Genomic DNA, 18,089 nt, shown 5'->3' with positions numbered 1-18,089 from the left:
GAGGTGCAATCTGACACTTTGTGGGAACTGACTAACTGCCACTGACCTCACCCGTGACGCTGTCACTGTACTAATGACACTGGCTGGGAAGGGGTAAACATCTAGGGGCAAACAAGGGGTTAATTGTGTGCCTAACAATGTGTTAATGTGTTTACTGTGTTCTTCTTTTTATGACAGATCTATTTGTTTCTTTTCTCTGCTTTGCAGGGAAAAGAAACAAAGCGATTGCTCTCTATCTATCAGATGCTTATCAGATCCCGGCAAAGGATTCATGGGAGGGACATGATGATCGGCTGTGTCAAATAACAGGGTAGTAGGGGTTCGTGATGGCGTGCCCGAAACCCGAAAACAGGCAGCGATGTAGCTGTGCCGTAGCGACCCACCACCATCCCCCCCGCCGCAGTATATGTACTGTGGCAGGTCGGCAAGCGGTTAAAGCGGTGTTCCCGGTCTCCCCCTCCAAAAATTAAAAGTCAGCAGCTACACATACTGTAACTGCTGACTTTTAATATTAGGACACTTACCTGTCCTGGAGTCCAGCGATGTCAGCACCGCAACCAATGTTTCCATCGGCTGTCGGATGCTGCCACTGCTGTTCCCAGTAAGGTAACCCAGCAGTAAAGCCTTGTGGCTTCACGGCTAGGTCCCTACTGCGCATGCGCGAAGCGCCCTGCGCTCGGTTACTGGCCTGGAAGCAGAGAAGGGTAGAGGAGGGGGCCGAACGTCTGACATACCTCGACACAGGGAGGTCCGACGTGAGTGGGGACAGGGTACCTGTCAACAACAGGTACCCACTCCCTCCTACCCCCCCCCCCCCAAAAAGGTGCCAAATGTGGCCCCCGGGGGGGGGGACAGATAAGTGGAAGACTTTTGAGTGGAACTCCCCTTTAATGTTAAAAAACACCCCACTACCTGTTCTACCCACCCTCATACCTAAACACTTACCTGGCTCCTGTCACCAGTCCAGCACCAGTCTCAGCTGCAGCACCACTCCTCCTGGTCTTACAGGTGACACTGCATTGCACTTGGCTTGATAGGAAGCCACCCAGAGGAGGGAGGAATGGACAGCGGCAGCAGAAAATTTCCAGAAGGGGGCCTAAGGCACCTTTCTGTACAATATTGTTGCACAGAGCAGGTAAGTATAATATCTTTTGTTTTAACCCCAAAAAAGTATCCTTTTAGTATTAGTTTAAAGTCCTGCCTTTACTCAGCTGCAGTTGTAAAGGTTTGCTAGGCCATCAACTTGCCTCCTTAACTGACGGTCAAGGAACTTTAGCAGGATGATGTGCCCATCACTGTTGTCTCTCCTCCCACCAGCAAACCTGCAGTGTTTGACTGACAACACTGTGCAACAACGTGCTTTCTGGCTGGCTCATACTTCTGGCGCTCTCTGCTAAAGGAAGGTAGAATGAAGGCAAATGTAGGTACATACACTAAGGCAGGGGTCTTCAAACGTTTGAAACAAAGGGCCAGTTTACTACCCTTCAAACTTAAAGGGGGGCAGGACTGTGGCCAGTGGGAGTAGAAAATGCCCCAGCATCAGTGGGAGTAAACAGTGCCATAGGCTTGGTGGTAAGTGGGAGTAAAAAAAATTACATCATTGGTGTCAGGGGGGAATATTTACCCCATCATTGGTATCAGTGGGAGGAATAGTGCCCCATCATTGGTATCAGTGGGAGGAATAGTGCCCCATCATTGGTATCAGTGGGAGGAATAGTGCCCCATCATTGGTATCAGTGGGAGGAACAGTGCCCCATCATTGGTATCAGTGGGAGGAATAGTGCCCCATCATCGGTGTCAGTGGGAGGAATAGTGTCCCATCATGGGTATCAGTGGGAGGAATAGTACCCTATCATTGGTATCAGTGGGAGGAATAGTGTCCCATCATTGGTGTCAGTAGGAGGAATAGTGCCCTATCACTGGTATCAGTGGGAGGAATAGTGTCCCATCATTGGTATCAGTGGAAGGAATAGTGCCCCATCATTGGTGTCAGTAGGAGGAATAGTGCCCTATCACTGGTATCAGTGGGAGGAATAGTGTCCCATCATTGGTATCAGTGAGAGGAATAGTGCCCCATCATTGGTATCAGTGGGAGGAATAGTGCCCCATCATTGGTGTCAGTGGGAGGAATAGTGCCCCATTCTTGGTATTAGTGGCAGGAATAATGATCCATCATAGGTGTCCGTGGGAGGAATAATGCCCCATCATTGGTATCAGTGGGAGGAATAGTGCCCCATCATTGGTATTAGTGGGAGGAATAGTGCCCCATCATTGGTGTCCGTGGGAGGAATAATGCCCCATCATTGGTATCAGTGGGAGGAATACTACCCCATCATTGGTATTAGTGGAAGGAATAGTGCCCCATTGCTGGTGGAAGTGGGAGGAATAGTGTCCCAAGGGCTGGATAAAGCAAACAAAGGGCCACAAAGGGGTTGATTTACTAAAGCCAGAGCGTGTAAAATCCGGTGCAGTTCTCCACAGAAATCAATCAGCTTCCAGGTTTTTTGTCAAAGCTTAAGTGAACAAGCTGAAGTTAGAAGATGATCGGCTACCATGTACAGCTGCACCAGATTTTGCTCTCTCCAGTTTTAGTAAATCAACCAATAACTGTATTTCAATTCCATTTTTTTTTTTTTAATGCAGCACATAACAAAATGAAAGTCTTTTGTATCTGTCTGGAGCTCAGTGTTAATCATAAAGGAAGAAAGCATTGATAGGACTGTCATCACCCGGTTGTGTCGATCTGTTCCCCCACCCTGAGAAAACTAGGGTTCACTTCCAAGAAGGGGTCACAGGCATCACAGTTCCCTCCATTCTTCTAGGTATGAGTACATTTATTTGTAAGTCCTTTTCAATAAAACCCAAATACCCTTCACTGTGCAGTGTACCTGACCTCTGACAGTTTAATAACAAAAAAATCAATTCACCAAATAATGGAAAGAAGAGAGAGACATGATAGACAAGAGTTATATGGAATAAATGACTCCAGCTCTTCTTCTCTTTTTCTGATGTATACTTTTTAACAGGCTTAAGAAACCTGAAAACATTACGGTAAAAAAAAAAAAAAAAAAAATTGAAGATTACAAACTACAAGAAATATGTAAGATTTAAAGAAGCCACCCACAGATGTGTTATCATTTTCTCCTTTAGCGGTGTCTTGAATGTGAAAATAGAGCAACATCGCCATCTAGTGAGCATGCAGTGCCTTGTTTTCACATCAGCATATGTAGGATTAGGCTACGTTCACACCTTTTCATGCTTTTCTTTGCACATTTTTTATGTGCATTTTTCATACAATTTTCATGTGTGTTTTTTGTGCACTGTCATTGAAGTCTATAGGGCCAAAAACACAAGCCGATCTTTCAAAAAAGCACCATTCATATTTTCCCCTTGTCTCCCAAATGTCCCTGATTTAGAGGGACTGTCATTGATTTGGAACAAAGTCCCTCTGTCCCTCTCTCCTCCTCATTTGTCCCTCATTTTAGTCTCCACTCCTAATAATTAGGGATGTTCAAGAGCGGGTTTTGTCCTAAACCTAACTGTGTGCTACTTAGCCATACTTATTCTTGTGCGTAGGTTAATGGGTGGAAGACGCCATCGCTTCCTAAGTTCCATTGCTTGGTCACTATCTTGCTAAAATTAGTCAAATACAAATGTGGAGGTTTTAACATTTACTGTATGTAAACTTATCCACTAAAATTTTATAGAAGTTTTAATTTGCCAATGCGCTTTTTAGCCACTTGCCCACTGGACAATTTTACCGCCTTCCTGCCCAGGCCATTTTTCAGCTTTCATCGCTGTTGCCCTTTGAATTTCAATTGCGTGGTCATGCAACGCTGTACCCAAACAATATTTTTAACATTTTTTCACACAAATAGAGCTTTCTTTTGGGGGTATTTAATCACCACTGGGTTTTTATTTTTTCCTAAATAAACAAAGCCCGGAAAATTATGAAAAAAAAAACAAACAAAAAAAAGTTTTTTTATAGTTTTAGGCACTGATAGGCGGCACTGATGGGCACTGGTAGGTGGAAATGATAGGTGACATTGGTGGGCACTGATGGCAGCACTGGTGAGCACTGTTGGGACTGCACTGATAATCAGGGCAATGCTAATCAGTGCCCTGATTATCCGTGTAGATGTCCCTTTTATAAAAGCCGGTTTACTTAGGGGATGGTTAAGAGCCACTGATTGGCTTTTTACCTCAACCTGTGATCAGCAGTGTTCGGAGGACACGCCCACACCCTGCAGCGGACACAATCACGGGAGGCCGTCATATGATGGCCTCCCAGAACTGGACAACCACGCTTTAGCTGTCATTCAGCTATAGCCCTGTTGGCAAGTGGTTAAAAATTGTTTTTAATATGTTTAAATTTGCAGCATTTAATCAAATATATGGTCATCCTGTCATGAAGGTCCTTATTCAGGCTTGTCCTGGTATCAGGTGACAGTGCTCTGTTGTGTCCAAGTCTCCCAACTGTGCCCCTGTGTTGTCACCCTATGACAGACTAGAATTGGCAAGTTCAACTACACACATTACACGGACCCCTCTGACATCCCAAAAGCAGGATGGAACCACCAGAGACAGGGACGGGCTAGCATTTCACCCCAGCGCTGAGTCCATGGCTTAAATGGGGGGACCAAGAAAGGATATTGGGCGCCAGTCACTTTTGTTATTTTAAAGTTTTATGGCAGAATGGTTAAGGAGGGGAGGGTTAGGAGTCCCAGATATCGTAGCAGATTACTTAATCTCTCAAGATCAATGTCCAGCTTCACAGTGTCAGAACCTTTAAGCCAACCTGAAAACACTGTGAGCATGTTCCTTAATTTCAATTTGTCCTCCAAGTGAGTCACCAGGGTCTTCTGAGATACCAGCCTTCTTCCTGGCTCTCTCCAGCAAGGGCCCTCCCCTAAGTTTCCTCCTTGGTATAGCTTCCCCCAACCAGGCAGGACAGCTTCAGGACCACTTCAGAAAACACTAGGCCCCAAACCAGGTTAATTGGGTCTAACAGCAATGCTCTATCCAGCAGCACCCACTAGGTCTCAGCTCAGGGAAAAAGAGTGAGCACATACCCTGTACCATACAGTTATACCCACCTCCAGCATGCACCAGTGACGTAAACCTCCTATTGGATTGGCTGAAGACAGTATAAATATTCATAACTTAGTTTTGTTAGTTTTGTTGGTAAAATCTCATACTATGACCATTGATACCAGCGATATCTACTGACAGTGAGAAGTCACAAGCCAACCTAAAAGAGAATTAAGGGCAGGGGTTTGTATTTTGTTTAGAATTAAACTTACCTAGGTGAATGCTGCATCTGTCCCCCATTGGCTCTAACACCAAGAACCGAGCGATCGCTGATGTTTGATCGCTCGGATTTTAGAGCTCCCTGAGCAGAGAGCTGGTGACTGTCACCGCTGTCTGCTCTGCCCCCCCCCCTCGCCCACTGGAGCACTGGGCTGTGAAGGGGGCAAGAGCGGCCGGCTCAGGCTCTCAGCGGCCCTTCAGCCCGCTGTCTGCTGAAAACGGGTCACAGCAGGCATGCAAAATGGACTGCACTCCTGTCATCCATAGGAGGAGTACAGCCAAACAAGCATTGGCTGTACATCTCCTTAAAGCTTAGGCAAAAACTATACAATAATACATTCAGTCTCCGCTAACTACAGCTTAGCCAGAAACTAAAATGACATAGTTGCCCCTGTTTGAGACAAGAGATCTATGCAGACAGGATCAATTTTTTTCACCTACCCTAAGGCTCCGTTCACATCTAGGCGTTTTGGGGCGTTTTTGGGGCGTTTTTCTGCTCTAGGATCAGCTCTCAAAACGCCCAACAAGACAAATCCTATTCATTTCAATGGCCCCTGTTCACATCTGAGCGTTTTGACGCTGTATACAAAACGCCCAACGCTCAAAAAAGTACATGAGCTTCTTTTTGGGCAGATTACAGGCGTTTTCCATTGATCTCTATTCAATCTAAAAACGCCTGCACAAAAATCGCGGTAAAAATCGCGGTAAAATCGCGGTAAAAAACGCCGCAAAAATCGCGGTAAAATCGCGGTAAAAAACGCGCGAAAAACGCTACGCTCAGGTGTGAATGTAGCCTAAACAATGCCATGTAGTCATCGCTGAAAATAAAAAAGCTGAAAACAAATAGTTTATTTAACCACTTTACCGCTGAGTACTGGAATAGTACTGCGGCAAAGTGGCACGATCCCGTCTGACGACGTAGACCTACGTCGCCAGACTCCTCCCCTGTAGGCGGCGCTCGCGCGCCGCCGGAGGCGCGCTCCCGCTGTTTTCATTCACAGCGGGAGTCGGGCCAGGGGAGGAGCAGCGGCGATCGCCGCTGCTCTGCCCCGATCGTCGGGGATCTAGTGTGGAGATCCGCCCGCCTGTGTAAACACAAGCGGGCGGATCTCCTCAGTGACAGGGAGTGACAGATCGGAGTGTTCAGCATAGCTGGACATCCGATCTGTCCCTGTCTCACACAGTCACCTCCCCCCACACACGTTAGTAAGCACCAGGCATACATTAACCCCTCCCTCTCCAATAAAATTAACCCCTTCCCTGCCAGTGTCATTTTTACAGTAACAGTGCATATTTATAGCACTGATTACTGTAGTAATGTCACTGGTACCCCCAAAAGTGTCAAAAATGTCAGTCAAGGGTCCGATCTGTCCGCCGCAATGTCGCAGTCCCGCAAAAAAAATCGCAGATCGCTGCCATTACTCGTTAAAAAAAAACACCAAAAATGACAGAAATCTTTCCCTTTGTTAGTAAACGCAATAACTTTTGCGCAAACCAATCAAAATACGCTTATTGCGATTTTTTTTACCAAACATAGGTAGCAGAAAACAAATTGGCCAAAAATTTAAAAAAAAATTGTTTTTTACATCTTTTTTGGGGGGAATTTCATACAAAAAAATGTTAAAAATATTGTTATTTTTTCAAAATAAACGCTCTTTTTTTGTTTATAGCGCAAAAAGTAAAAATCGCACAGGTGATCAAATACCACCAAAAGAAAGCTCTGTTTGTGGGAAAAAAAGGACGTCAATTTCGTTTGGGTACGGCGTCGCACGACCGCGCAATTGTCAGTTAAAGTCGCACAGCGCCGAATCGCAAAAAGTGGCCCAGACGTAAGACAGCAAAATGCTCTAGTGGTAAAGTGGTTAAACAATGGTGTTTTTTTTTATGAAACCCAGTAGAGTAGTATAACTAAATTTTTGAGAAATTTTAAGTGCTCAACCTATTAATGTTCTATATCAAACTCAATATTATCAAAAATCAATGTTCATATTAAGTCCTTAAAGAAAGAAAAAATGAATAAAGTAAATAGTGAAAAATAACAGTCCCATTAAATGTGTTAGAGTATGTGACAAAAAGTGATTCTTTAAAAACGATGCTTCAAAGTGCTGCTTCTCACATACATTATACATTTCTTATCAGAAGGGCTGGATATCAATTTATAGATATCAAACTCACACAGATAACCACCATCAATAATCTTCCACTCCTAGGACTCCTATGCAGCCGCTCTCCTTATAAGAAAACTGCTCCACTCTGCAATGCTATACTCTGTGTGTCCCCGTTATTAGGACGGAACATCCATAATGGGTTCTCCCAGGCATAAAGGATTAAGAAGGAAGAGGCTCCATGGTGCAGTAATTAAGATCAACATTTATTAAAAGTACCTATTGAACTTACGTGTAAAGAAAACAATAAGAAGCAAACAAAAAAGCAATTGGCTGCGGCCCTCGTCTGTAGACTGATGCGTGGTGACGTCACAGAATTCAGCTCCACCCGACGCGTTTCCCTGTACGAGACATCGACTGGAAAAAAAATTGCAACATAAATGTCATTTTGGTGAGGTACTCCCAAAGGAAAGATCACATCTAAAGGGAGGCAGACCCTGACACTTTCATTCAGCACTGCGGCCCTCGTCTGTAGACTGATGCGTGGTGACGTCACAGAATTCAGCTCCACCCGACGCGTTTCCCTGTACGAGACATCGACTGGAAAAAAAATTGCAACATAAATGTCATTTTGGTGAGGTACTCCCAAAGGAAAGATCACATCTAAAGGGAGGCAGACCCTGACACTTTCATTCAGCACTGTCCAGACAGAGGGTTATGCAGCCTCATAGGAAAATCAGAGTAGAATAAAAATGCTTTAACCAGACACTGATGGAAGTCACAGGACTGCAATATACTGCTAATGAGAAAAGGTATTTAGCAGTTTATATTTACTAAAATAATTGGATTTCCATGTTCTGTGTACTGTGGGAGACCAGATATAGTGAATGCAGGCTCCTGGGTTTAGTAACACTTTAAAGGAGTTCCCTCCCAGACAGGTGTACCCATATGCAATGTGGGAACCAGCGCAACTCCAGTGCGTTTTCCCGCATCGCATGTCTCTTGCAGGTAGTTCACACTGACCTCTGCAAACCGCTGCAGGTGTCAATACAAAGTTATTGACACCCCCAGATCGCTTTGCAGATCGCAGTGCGAACTGTGAAATGGTACGGGAATTGGATCACATGGGTTTTTTAACCAAAAAAAAGGGTCCTGCACCATTTTGGTACGAATGCGATGCAATTTCAGCCATACAATCTGTATGGCTAAATATGCACCGCACAGACATCGCATGTAATCTGCACAGCAATGCGGTGTGAATCGCATGCAATGTCTGATATCACAATAGTGTGATCCTAGCCTGAGAAGATTTCCCATCATCGTTTGATCTGGGGACAAACCTGAAGTTTTGCATTTCCTGTCACTTTCTTTCTCAGTGACAAAAAGGGGGATAAAGCCCCCCAATAGGGACACAAGCAGCAATTTAAACTTGGTAGAGGGTTAAGATTTTACCTAGAGATACATTTCACCTAAATCGTTAAAGGGTAACTTCACTCTTGTGGGGGAAAAAAATTAGCAAATAAAGAAAAAATAATATAGCGTACACAATTGAGACACAAATCATATTGTAATCGAATGCTTTTAAAAGTGACCTTTCCTTTTCAGTCTGCAGCTGTTGTAATTTTCTGAAAATGCAATACAATATGGCTGCCTGGAGGTGTTCTGTACACAGAATGTATACTGACCACACCCCCAGAAACATAATTTCCTGCTTGTATGATTGGCTCGCCAATTTTCCCAGAAGTCTGCACTAAGATACAAGTCAGATTTCTGGCATCCCCTGCAACAAAAAAATCAATTTTGGTGACATACGCCCAATAGGAAATCATGTCTAAAGGGGTGCAGGTTCAGCAGCTTTCCTCGTTAGTGCTCTGCAGCTGCTGCACAGCTGGTTGATTATTATGAAACCACTCCCATTAGACTCAGCACAGAGGAACAAACAATGATTTCTTCATATTACCAAAAGGTTGGAATCTGCAACAAAGTTTGTTATAATCCTTGTAATGTACAGAGATCACCCAGAGGGGATTTTTTTTTTTTTCTCAACAAAAGTGAATTTACGCTTTAAGTAAATTGTTTTGCTGGTTATATTTCTGCATTTCTTTAAATCAAAGCTTTTTGATTAATCTGTTTCCTTGGCACTAATAGCAAGACATCTGCGGAAAAATACTGCAGCGTTACTATAGCGCTAGCAGAGAAAAGGCAGGTTAGCGGTATTAGTAGTGTAGAACGGTTTTCATTTGACTCTATAGCGTGTCCTCTGTGACCCTATAAGATAGCTGGCAGCAGTGCGTGTTCTTACATTCTAAAAGCAGAAGATACTCTACCGTTTAGTACTGTACAAAGCCGCAGCTTATATTATTCTACAGCCGGTAACTCATCCCCCCAGGGCAGAGAGACTGGCACTTTTTATGTAAGCAGCCCTATGTGCTATTTGGAGTTCCCTTTGGCTGTAACCAGCTGCCATGTCCACTGTGAGCAAATCAAAGCCGTCCTACTGGCCAGACATAACTGAACATCGAGTCCACATTGCGCCCCTGAAGATCAGACACCGACTATAAAGAAGAGCGATCCTTCCAATCTGAACTGAAAAAGGCTTCTCTACAGGACAAGTAACACAGACTGGACTATCGCTTCGCCTCTGTTTGATGGGTTTTTGTTTTTTAATTTAACCACTTCAGCCCAGGAAGGTTTTACCCCTTCACCACTTTAAGACCGAAAAGGATTTGCCCCCTTAATGACCAGGCCCTATTTTGCAATTCGGCACTGCGTTACTTTAACGGACAATTGCACGGTCGTGCAACGCTGTACCCAAATAAAATTGATGTCCTTTTTTTCCCCCAAAAATAGAGCTTTCTTTTTCACCTCTGCGATTTTTTTTTTCTTTTGCGCTTTAAACAAAAAAGCAACAATTCAGAAATATTTTTCACTTTCTGCTATATAACATTCCCAATAAAAATTTTTAAAAATTTTAATTTTTTCATAATTTTACTCCAATTTGTATTCTGCTACATATTTTTGGTAAACAAAATCCCAATAAGTGTACTGTTTGTTGATTGGTTTGTGCAAAAGTTTTTGCGTCTTCCAACTAGGGAAAAGTCTTATGTAATTTTTATTTATTTTTTTTTTTTTTACTAGTAATGGCGGTGATCAGTGATTTTTAGTGGGACTGCGACATTGCAGTGGACAGATCGGACCCCTAACTGACATTTTTGACACTTTTGGGGGGACCAGTGACATTACTACAGTAGTCACTTGTCAGTGTTAAAAAATATGCACTGTTACTGTACTAATGACTCTGGCAGGGAAGGGTAAAAAACACCAGGGACAATCAAAGGGTTAAATGTGTCCCTAGGGGGTGCTTTCTAACTGTGTGGGGGATGGGCTTGCTGCATGAACACCGAGACCTGTGTTCCTAAATAGTAGGAGCTGTCAGGAAACTTTTTTGTTGGAGGCCGAAATGATGAGAGGGCTTCCCTTGCAGCTCGGTGCGAATCACCCCTGGAAGTGGGACAGGAGTCGACGCGTCCCAAGGAGCACTGGATGCTTGTGGAGTGCAGGTGAATGGTTCACAAGGGTATCTGGAACAACTTTCAGGAACTCCAGGGGAATCAAGCAGTGTGCAAGTGAAGCCCAGGCCGAGTGTCATACACGGGTATCAGTCCAAAAGGGAGCAGGTAGTAGCAAGCCGGGGAGCCAAGACAGGAGGGTAAAGCAGAAGCAAGTCCGTTGAACAAGCCGGGGTTGGTACACTGGAAGTCAGGCAGAGGGCACAAGAGCAAGGATGGTCAAGCAAGCAGAGGGTCAAACACTGGAGCCAGATCAGAAGAGTCAGAAGGCAAGCCGGGTCAAAATGAGGAAGCAGAACAGGTTCACAGGTCACAGATACAAGGAGCTGAAGATAATCCAGCGCTGGATGGGACCGAGAGCGATCCTTATATAGGGGCTGGGCTGGCGTGCTGTGCGTCATGACGCATGCGTGCCGCGCCGGCACGCCTGCATGCCCGCGCAGACGCGATCCATGCGCGGCCGTCTGTTATGCTCACTAGCCGCAGAGCGGCGATTGCGTCCCTGACAGTGCCCCCCCCAAGGGGCAGCCTCCGGATGCCCCATCGGGCTATTCTTTCTGGGAACCTGTCATGAAACTGTTGGATGAGCCTAGAGGCGTGAATATTGCCTGCTGGTTCCCATGAATTGTCTTCAGGGAGGTATCCCTTCCACTTGATCAGGTATTGTGTGAGCTTACCCCTTTTTCGACAGTCCAAGATGGTTTCCACTTGAAATTCAGGTTCACCCTCCACCAAAACTGGAGGTTGAGGCAACTTTTCCCTCCCCGGAAAGGGGCTAGGCATTGCTGGTTTGAGCAGGGAAACATGAAATACAGGCTGGATTTTGTATGAATCAGGCAAGACCAGTTCAAACGCTACAGGGTTTATCATCCTTTTGATCTTGAAAGGACCGATAAATCTTAGTCCCAGTTTTTTAGAAGGGCAAGAAAGTCGCAGGTTGATTGAGGAGAGCCACACTTTGTCCCCGACTTTATACACAGGGTTTTCCTTTTTCTTGAGATCATAAAATTTCTTGTACTCCTGCTGGGCTTTGGATATAGAGTCCTGTAACAACTGGTAATTATTCCTGATAGCCGTTATCCGGCCCTGTACTGCAGGAACCAACGTTTCTGAGAAGGCTTTGGGCAAGAAAGAAGAGTGGAACCCGTAATTTGTCCAAAACGGGGTCTGATTGGTTGCAGAGTGCAAAGATTTATTTTACACAAATTCTGCGCAAGGGAGTAAAGAGACCCAGTTATCCTGGGAACTAGTGCAAAAGCAACATAGGTACTGTTCAAGGGTCTGGTTGGTCCTTTCTGTTTGACCATTACTTTGCGGATGGTAAGCTGATGATAGGCATATCTCAATGGACAGGACTTGCAAAGCTCCTTCCAGAATTTGGAGGTGAACTGAACACCTCTATCCGACACTATACTGTCTGGGAGTCCGTGTAGCCTGACCACCTCTTTAACAAACATGTTAGCCGTTTGAGAGACGGTCTACCACCACCAGGACGGTGGTAAACCCTTCCAAGGGTGGTAATTCCATCCCTGTTCAGGGATGGGTAATGGTCTCAGCAGGCCCCAGGATTTGGTCTTAGCTCCCTTGTTACGCTGGCACGTAATACAAGAACCCACGTAGGATTTACAGTCCTGAACTAAATTGGGCCACCAAAAGTGGCGCTAAATGAGTTCACCTGTTTTTCTGACCCTGAAATGCCCGGCAACTTTGTGGTCATGCAAAGTCTTTAGGACCTGTAGTCTCACTTGTGAGGGAATAAAAATCTTCCTTTGGAACCACAAGAATCCCCCACGTTTTTCCAAGGAAGAGGTTCCAGGCTCAAGACATTGAACGGAGGCTTGCTTAATTGCTGATTGTAAATCAGTCTGGATGAGCAAAGAATTTTGAGCTGAAAGGATGGTGTTAGGTTCGGCTGTGTTTGGGGTGTCTGGAAACATTCGGGACAGGGCGCCCGCTTTCCCATTCTTGGACCCTGGTCTGTAAGTTAAGTGAAAATTGAACAGGGAAAAGAACAAGGCCCACCGAGCTTGACGGGGTCTCAAGCGTCTGACTGTCCTAAGGTATTCCAGATTCTTGTGGTCTGTGTATATCATAATGGGGGGAGTAGCCCCTTCTAGCAGGTATCTCCATTCCTCCAAGGCACACTTGATGGCCAAGAGTTCCCGGTCCCCTACATCATAGTTTCTTCCCGGAGGTGTCATCTTTCGGGAAAAGAAAGCTACCAGATGCAGAAGAGTCTTCGGGCCTTGTCGTTGAGACAAGATTGCTCCTGTGGCTATTTCCAAAGCCTCCACTTCAAGCACATAAGGTAGGGTTGGGTCGGGATGCTGGAGAATAGGTGCTGAGACGAACAACGTCTTTAGTTTGTCAAAGGCTGTTTGAGCTTCCTGTGACCAATGGAAGCGGACCTGTTGGGTCAACTGGGTAATGGGCGAGATAATCATGGAGAACCCCTTCACAAACCTCCTATAGATGTTGGCAAATCCCACGAAACATTAAACTTCCTTTTTTATCACAGGGGGCTGGCCAATCGAGAATTGATTGCACTTTTTGTGGTTCCAATGCCGTTAGTTGAGATAATAAGACCCAGGAATTGAATGGAGTCTTTCTCAAATTCACATTTTTCTGGTTTCACATTAAGTCCGTGTCTCCTCAAAGTGAACAGTACTTTTTTAACATGGGTCCGGTGGAGTTCCAAAGTGGAGGAAAAAATGAGTATGTCTTCCAAGTAGACAATTAGAAAGTGGTCCAGGAATTCCCGAAAAATGTCATTGACTAGGTGTTTGAAGGTGGCAGGGGCATTACATAGCCAAAAAGGCATGACCAGGTACTCGAAATGGCCAAAACGAGTTCTGAACGCCGTCTTCCACTCATCCCCCTTCCTAATGCGAACAAGTTTGTAGGCTCCACAGAGTCAACTTAGTAAAGATCCGAGCTGACTGGAAACGTTGGAACAGTTCTGGGATGAGGGGTAGAGGATACAGATTTTTAATAGTAATTTTATTAAGCTCCCGGTAGTCCACACAAGGTCTTAGTGTGCCATCCTTCTTTTCGACAAAGAATATTCTGGCCCCAGCCGGTGAGGAGGAGGGACGAATAAATCCCTTTTCCAGGTTTTCGTTGATATAGACTCTGAGGGTTTCCAGCTCTTTCTCCGATAAAGGGAATATCCTTCCGAAAGGAATCTCGGCTCCAGGCAGTAGTTCTACAGGACAATCATAGGGCCTGTGAGGGGGAAGAGCTTCAGCCTTCTTTTTGTCAAACACGTCCATGAATTCCTCATAGACTGTGGGGACGTTTTCAGGGAGATCATGTACTGGTCGGACGGCCAGGCAGGCAGCAGAAGTATTGGATCCAGGAAGGAAGCAGTGACTCAGGCAGTAATTAGACATGAAGGAGATCCTTCTCTTAACCCAATAAATCTGCGGGTTATGGGCCTGTAGCCAAGGAAGTCCTAAAATAATGGGAAACATTGGTGAGGATAGGACGTCAAAACGGAGGAATTCCTGTTGGAAAAAATCTGTTGTGGTGAAGATGGGGCATGTCTCTTCAGTAACAGGCCCGGAACTGGGCAAAGAACCATCAGCAAGAAGAATATGGAGTCGCTGCTCCTTGGCTTGTAAGGGGACACCCAGTCTTTTGGCTAAAGTACGGTCCAGAAAGCAACTGCATGCCCCGGAGTCAACAATCGCCAGGAGCTGAATCTTCTCTTCTGCTACCTGTAGGGAGACAGGGAGAATAAGATGAGCAGGGGATGACTCAGCGATTTGACAGTTCAACAGAGGTCGTGAATAGCACTTACTGGGTCTCACAGGACAATTACATAGGAAGTGGCCGGATTCCACACAATAGAGGCAGAGGTTGGCTTGACGGCGGCGTTCTCTCTTTGGGAGTCAAAGAAGAACGGATTAGTCCAATCTGCATGGGTTCCCCTTCTGATCCCCCAGAGACAGAGGGCCCAGGATGGGGTGAAGCAGCAAGTGGGACCTTAGGAAGTACCCAGTTAGGTCGGGCGCCTTGAAGGCGCTCTGAGCGCCTCTCCCGCAGGTGCCTGTCCAGTTGGATTGCCAGCGAGATTAGACCTTCCAAAGACGTAGGGGTTTCTACCCGAGCTAGCTCATCCTTAAGGGCCTCAGACAGTCCATGACGATACTGGTACTTAAGAGCTGCTTCGTTCCAGTCTGTATCCGCGGCCTATCTGCGGAAATCAATGGTATAGTCCTCTACGGGGCGTTTATTTTGTTGCAAGGCATGCAGGGCTGATTCTGCCGTAACAGTACGCTGGGGGTCCTCATATAACTGAGCCATAGCCTCAAAGAAGGAGTCTACAGAGTTCAGTGATGGGCTCTTTGTTCAAGGAGGTTATGAGCCCAGGTCTGAGGTTCTTCTGACAGCAAAGAGATTATGAACCCCACTTTGACAGTCTCTGAAGAGAAGGTTCTGGGTTGAAGGGCCAAATATAGGAGACAGGCATTTTTGAAAGACCTGAACCTCCTCCGTTCCCCACGGAAGCGTTCGGGTGTAGGTACCCTGGGTTCAGGTGGAAAAACCAAGGCTGACTGAGAGGAGCTGGCCGGTCCTTGCTGAGAGGAGGTGACCCCAGAGCTGGCGAAAGGTTGGTTGGGATCGGCAGGAGAGGGTGCGCCAGCTAGGTTCAACACCCGACCCTCCAACTGAAAATAACCATCCTGCAGTCTCTGGAATGCTTGAGTTAAAGAGGAGACTTGCTGACATAGAGTCTCGAGCTGTGAAGCACCTCTGTCGGCCTCTGACATGGCTGGGTTATACTATCAGGAAACTTCTTTGTTGGAGGCCGAAATGCTAAGAGGGCTTACCTTGCAGCTCGGTGCGAATCACCCCTGGAAGTGGGACAGGAGGTGACGCGTCCCAAGGAGCACTGGATGCTTGTGGAGTGCAGGTGAATGGTTCACAAGGGTATCTGGAACAACTTTCAGGAACTCCAGGGGAATCAAGCAGTGTGCAAGTGAAGCCCAGGCCGAGTGTCATACACGGGTATCAGTCCAAAAGGGAGCAGGTAGTAGCAAGCCGGGGAGCCAAGACAGGAGGGTAAAGCAGAAGCAAAGTCCGTTGGTCAAGCAAGCAGAGGGTCAAACACTGGAGCGGGATCAGAAGAGTCAGAAGGCAAGCCGGGTCAAAATGAGGAAGCAGAACAGGTTCACAGGTCACAGGTACAAGGAGCTGAAGATAATCCAGCGCTGGATGTGACCGAGAGCGATCCTTATATAGGGGCTGGGCGGCGTGCTGTGCGTCATGGCGCAAGCGTGCCGCGCCGGCACGCCTGCATGCCCACGCAGACGCAATCCCGCGCATGCAAGGCCGTCTGTTATGCTCACTAGCTGCAGAGCGGCGATTGCGTCCCTGACAGGAGCACAGGATTCCTGTGTTCATTACTGACAGAACCGCGATCTGCCGTGTTTACAGACTGCCGTTTGGTATCCAAGGGGAGCGATCGAGGGTGCCTGTTGGAAATCACGGGCATCGGAACCGCTGATTGGCTCCCCCCGTGTACGCGTCCCACTAGCGGTCCTGCAAAGCAATGTACAGGCATGTCGTTTCGCAGAAAAGAGCCAACCTGCCGCCGTGAAACTACAGCAGCTGGCCGGCAAGTGGTTAACTGACAATTGCGCAGTCGTGCAATGCTGTACCCAAATAAAATTGATGTCCTTTTTTATTCCATAAATAGAGATTTCTTTTGGTGACATTTGATCCCTTCTGCGGTTTTTATTTTTTGTGCTATTAATAAAAAAAAGAGCAACAATTTTGAATTTCTGCAATAAAACACATCTAATAAAAAATTTAAAAAAATAAAATGTCTTCATCAATTATGGCCAATTTGTATTCTGCTACATATTTTTGGTTAAATAAATCCCAATAAGCGTATATTTATTGTTTTGTATAAAAGCTATAGCGTCTATAAACTTTAGGATATTGTAATGGCATTTTTTTTGTACTAGTAATGGCGGCGATCAGCGATTTTTAGTGGGACTGCGACAAATCGGACACCTAACTGACACTTTTAGGGAGACCAGTGACATTATTACAATGATCAGTGCTAAAAATATCCACTGTTACTGTACTAATGACACTGGCAGGGAAGGGGTTAACGCCAGGGGCAATCAAAGGGCTAAATGTGTTCTAGTGGGTGCTTGCTAACTGTGTGGTGGTTGCTCTGACTTTGGGGAAGATAGAGATCCATGTTCATGCTTATCAGGAACACAAGCTCTCTATCTTCTCCCGTGCAGAACGGTGGTCTGCCATGTTTACATAGACAGACTGTCGTTCTCTCTTGGAAACGACCAGGGGTGGCCGACAACCATGGGGTCCCCCTTACCCGCTTATTCGCTCGCTCTCTGTCCCTTCAGTGCATGATCGCACCTCTGGCGGCACGCGCCCCTAGTGGCTATTGCACGAAATGACATACAGGTACATGATTTTGTGCAATAGAGCCAACCTGCCGCAGTAAATGTACGTTAGGCGGTCAGCAAGTGGTTAATCTCTCATATATTCTATGTAAGGGAAGAACAGTTTCATAGAAACAATTTTGCATGCTTGTTAGCTGTTGGCAGTTATGCAGTATTTATACATAAATATTGACATTTATTCTAGAATGTCTATTAATTGGTTTTCATTGCTTTCTTATATTTTCCGTGAAGGAATTGAAGAGTGTGTTCTATGCCCTGCTGGATTTTACTGTCTACCTAATACCAGCTACCCAATTCCGTGTCCACCAGGCACCTTTAATCCCCTGGAGGGTCAGGATGAGGCTGGGGACTGCACCCCGTGTTCAGCAGGACAGGCCTGTACTCGCTCAGGGTTAACCCAGCCTGACACAGATTGCTCTCCCGGGTAAGTATTAGCGATGATCCATACTAGGGGTCTCCAAACTTTGTAAATAAAGGGCCAGTTTACTGTCCTTTAGACTTTAGGGCACCGGACTGTGGCCAGTGGGATAGAAAATGCCCCTGCATCAGTGTCTCAGTGTTGATTTTAATGGGACAAATAGTGCTCCATTGTTAATATTCGAGAGAAGAATAGTGCCCCATTGAGGGTGTCAGTGGGGGAAATGTGCTTCATCATTGCTGTC

General features: G+C 45.9%; 1 protein-coding gene across 1 annotated transcript in view; it reads left to right on the top strand.

Moving 5' to 3' along the window:
• Positions 1-18,089, top strand: part of LOC309568829 (uncharacterized protein) — a gene marked incomplete at its 5' end in the record, with an annotated part of 291,543 nt that overhangs the window by 32,357 nt on the left and 241,097 nt on the right. The window contains one exon of the mRNA XM_082274615.1: positions 17,659-17,851. Within this exon, the coding sequence (XP_082130741.1) occupies positions 17,659-17,851 (193 nt within the window). The remainder of the gene's footprint in view (positions 1-17,658; positions 17,852-18,089) is intronic.

Source organism: Pelophylax lessonae (assembly GCF_965119305.1).
Source record: "Pelophylax lessonae genome assembly, chromosome: 12".
Classification (NCBI taxonomy): domain Eukaryota; kingdom Metazoa; phylum Chordata; class Amphibia; order Anura; family Ranidae; genus Pelophylax; species Pelophylax lessonae.
This window is presented reverse-complemented; position numbering and strand designations above follow the sequence as displayed.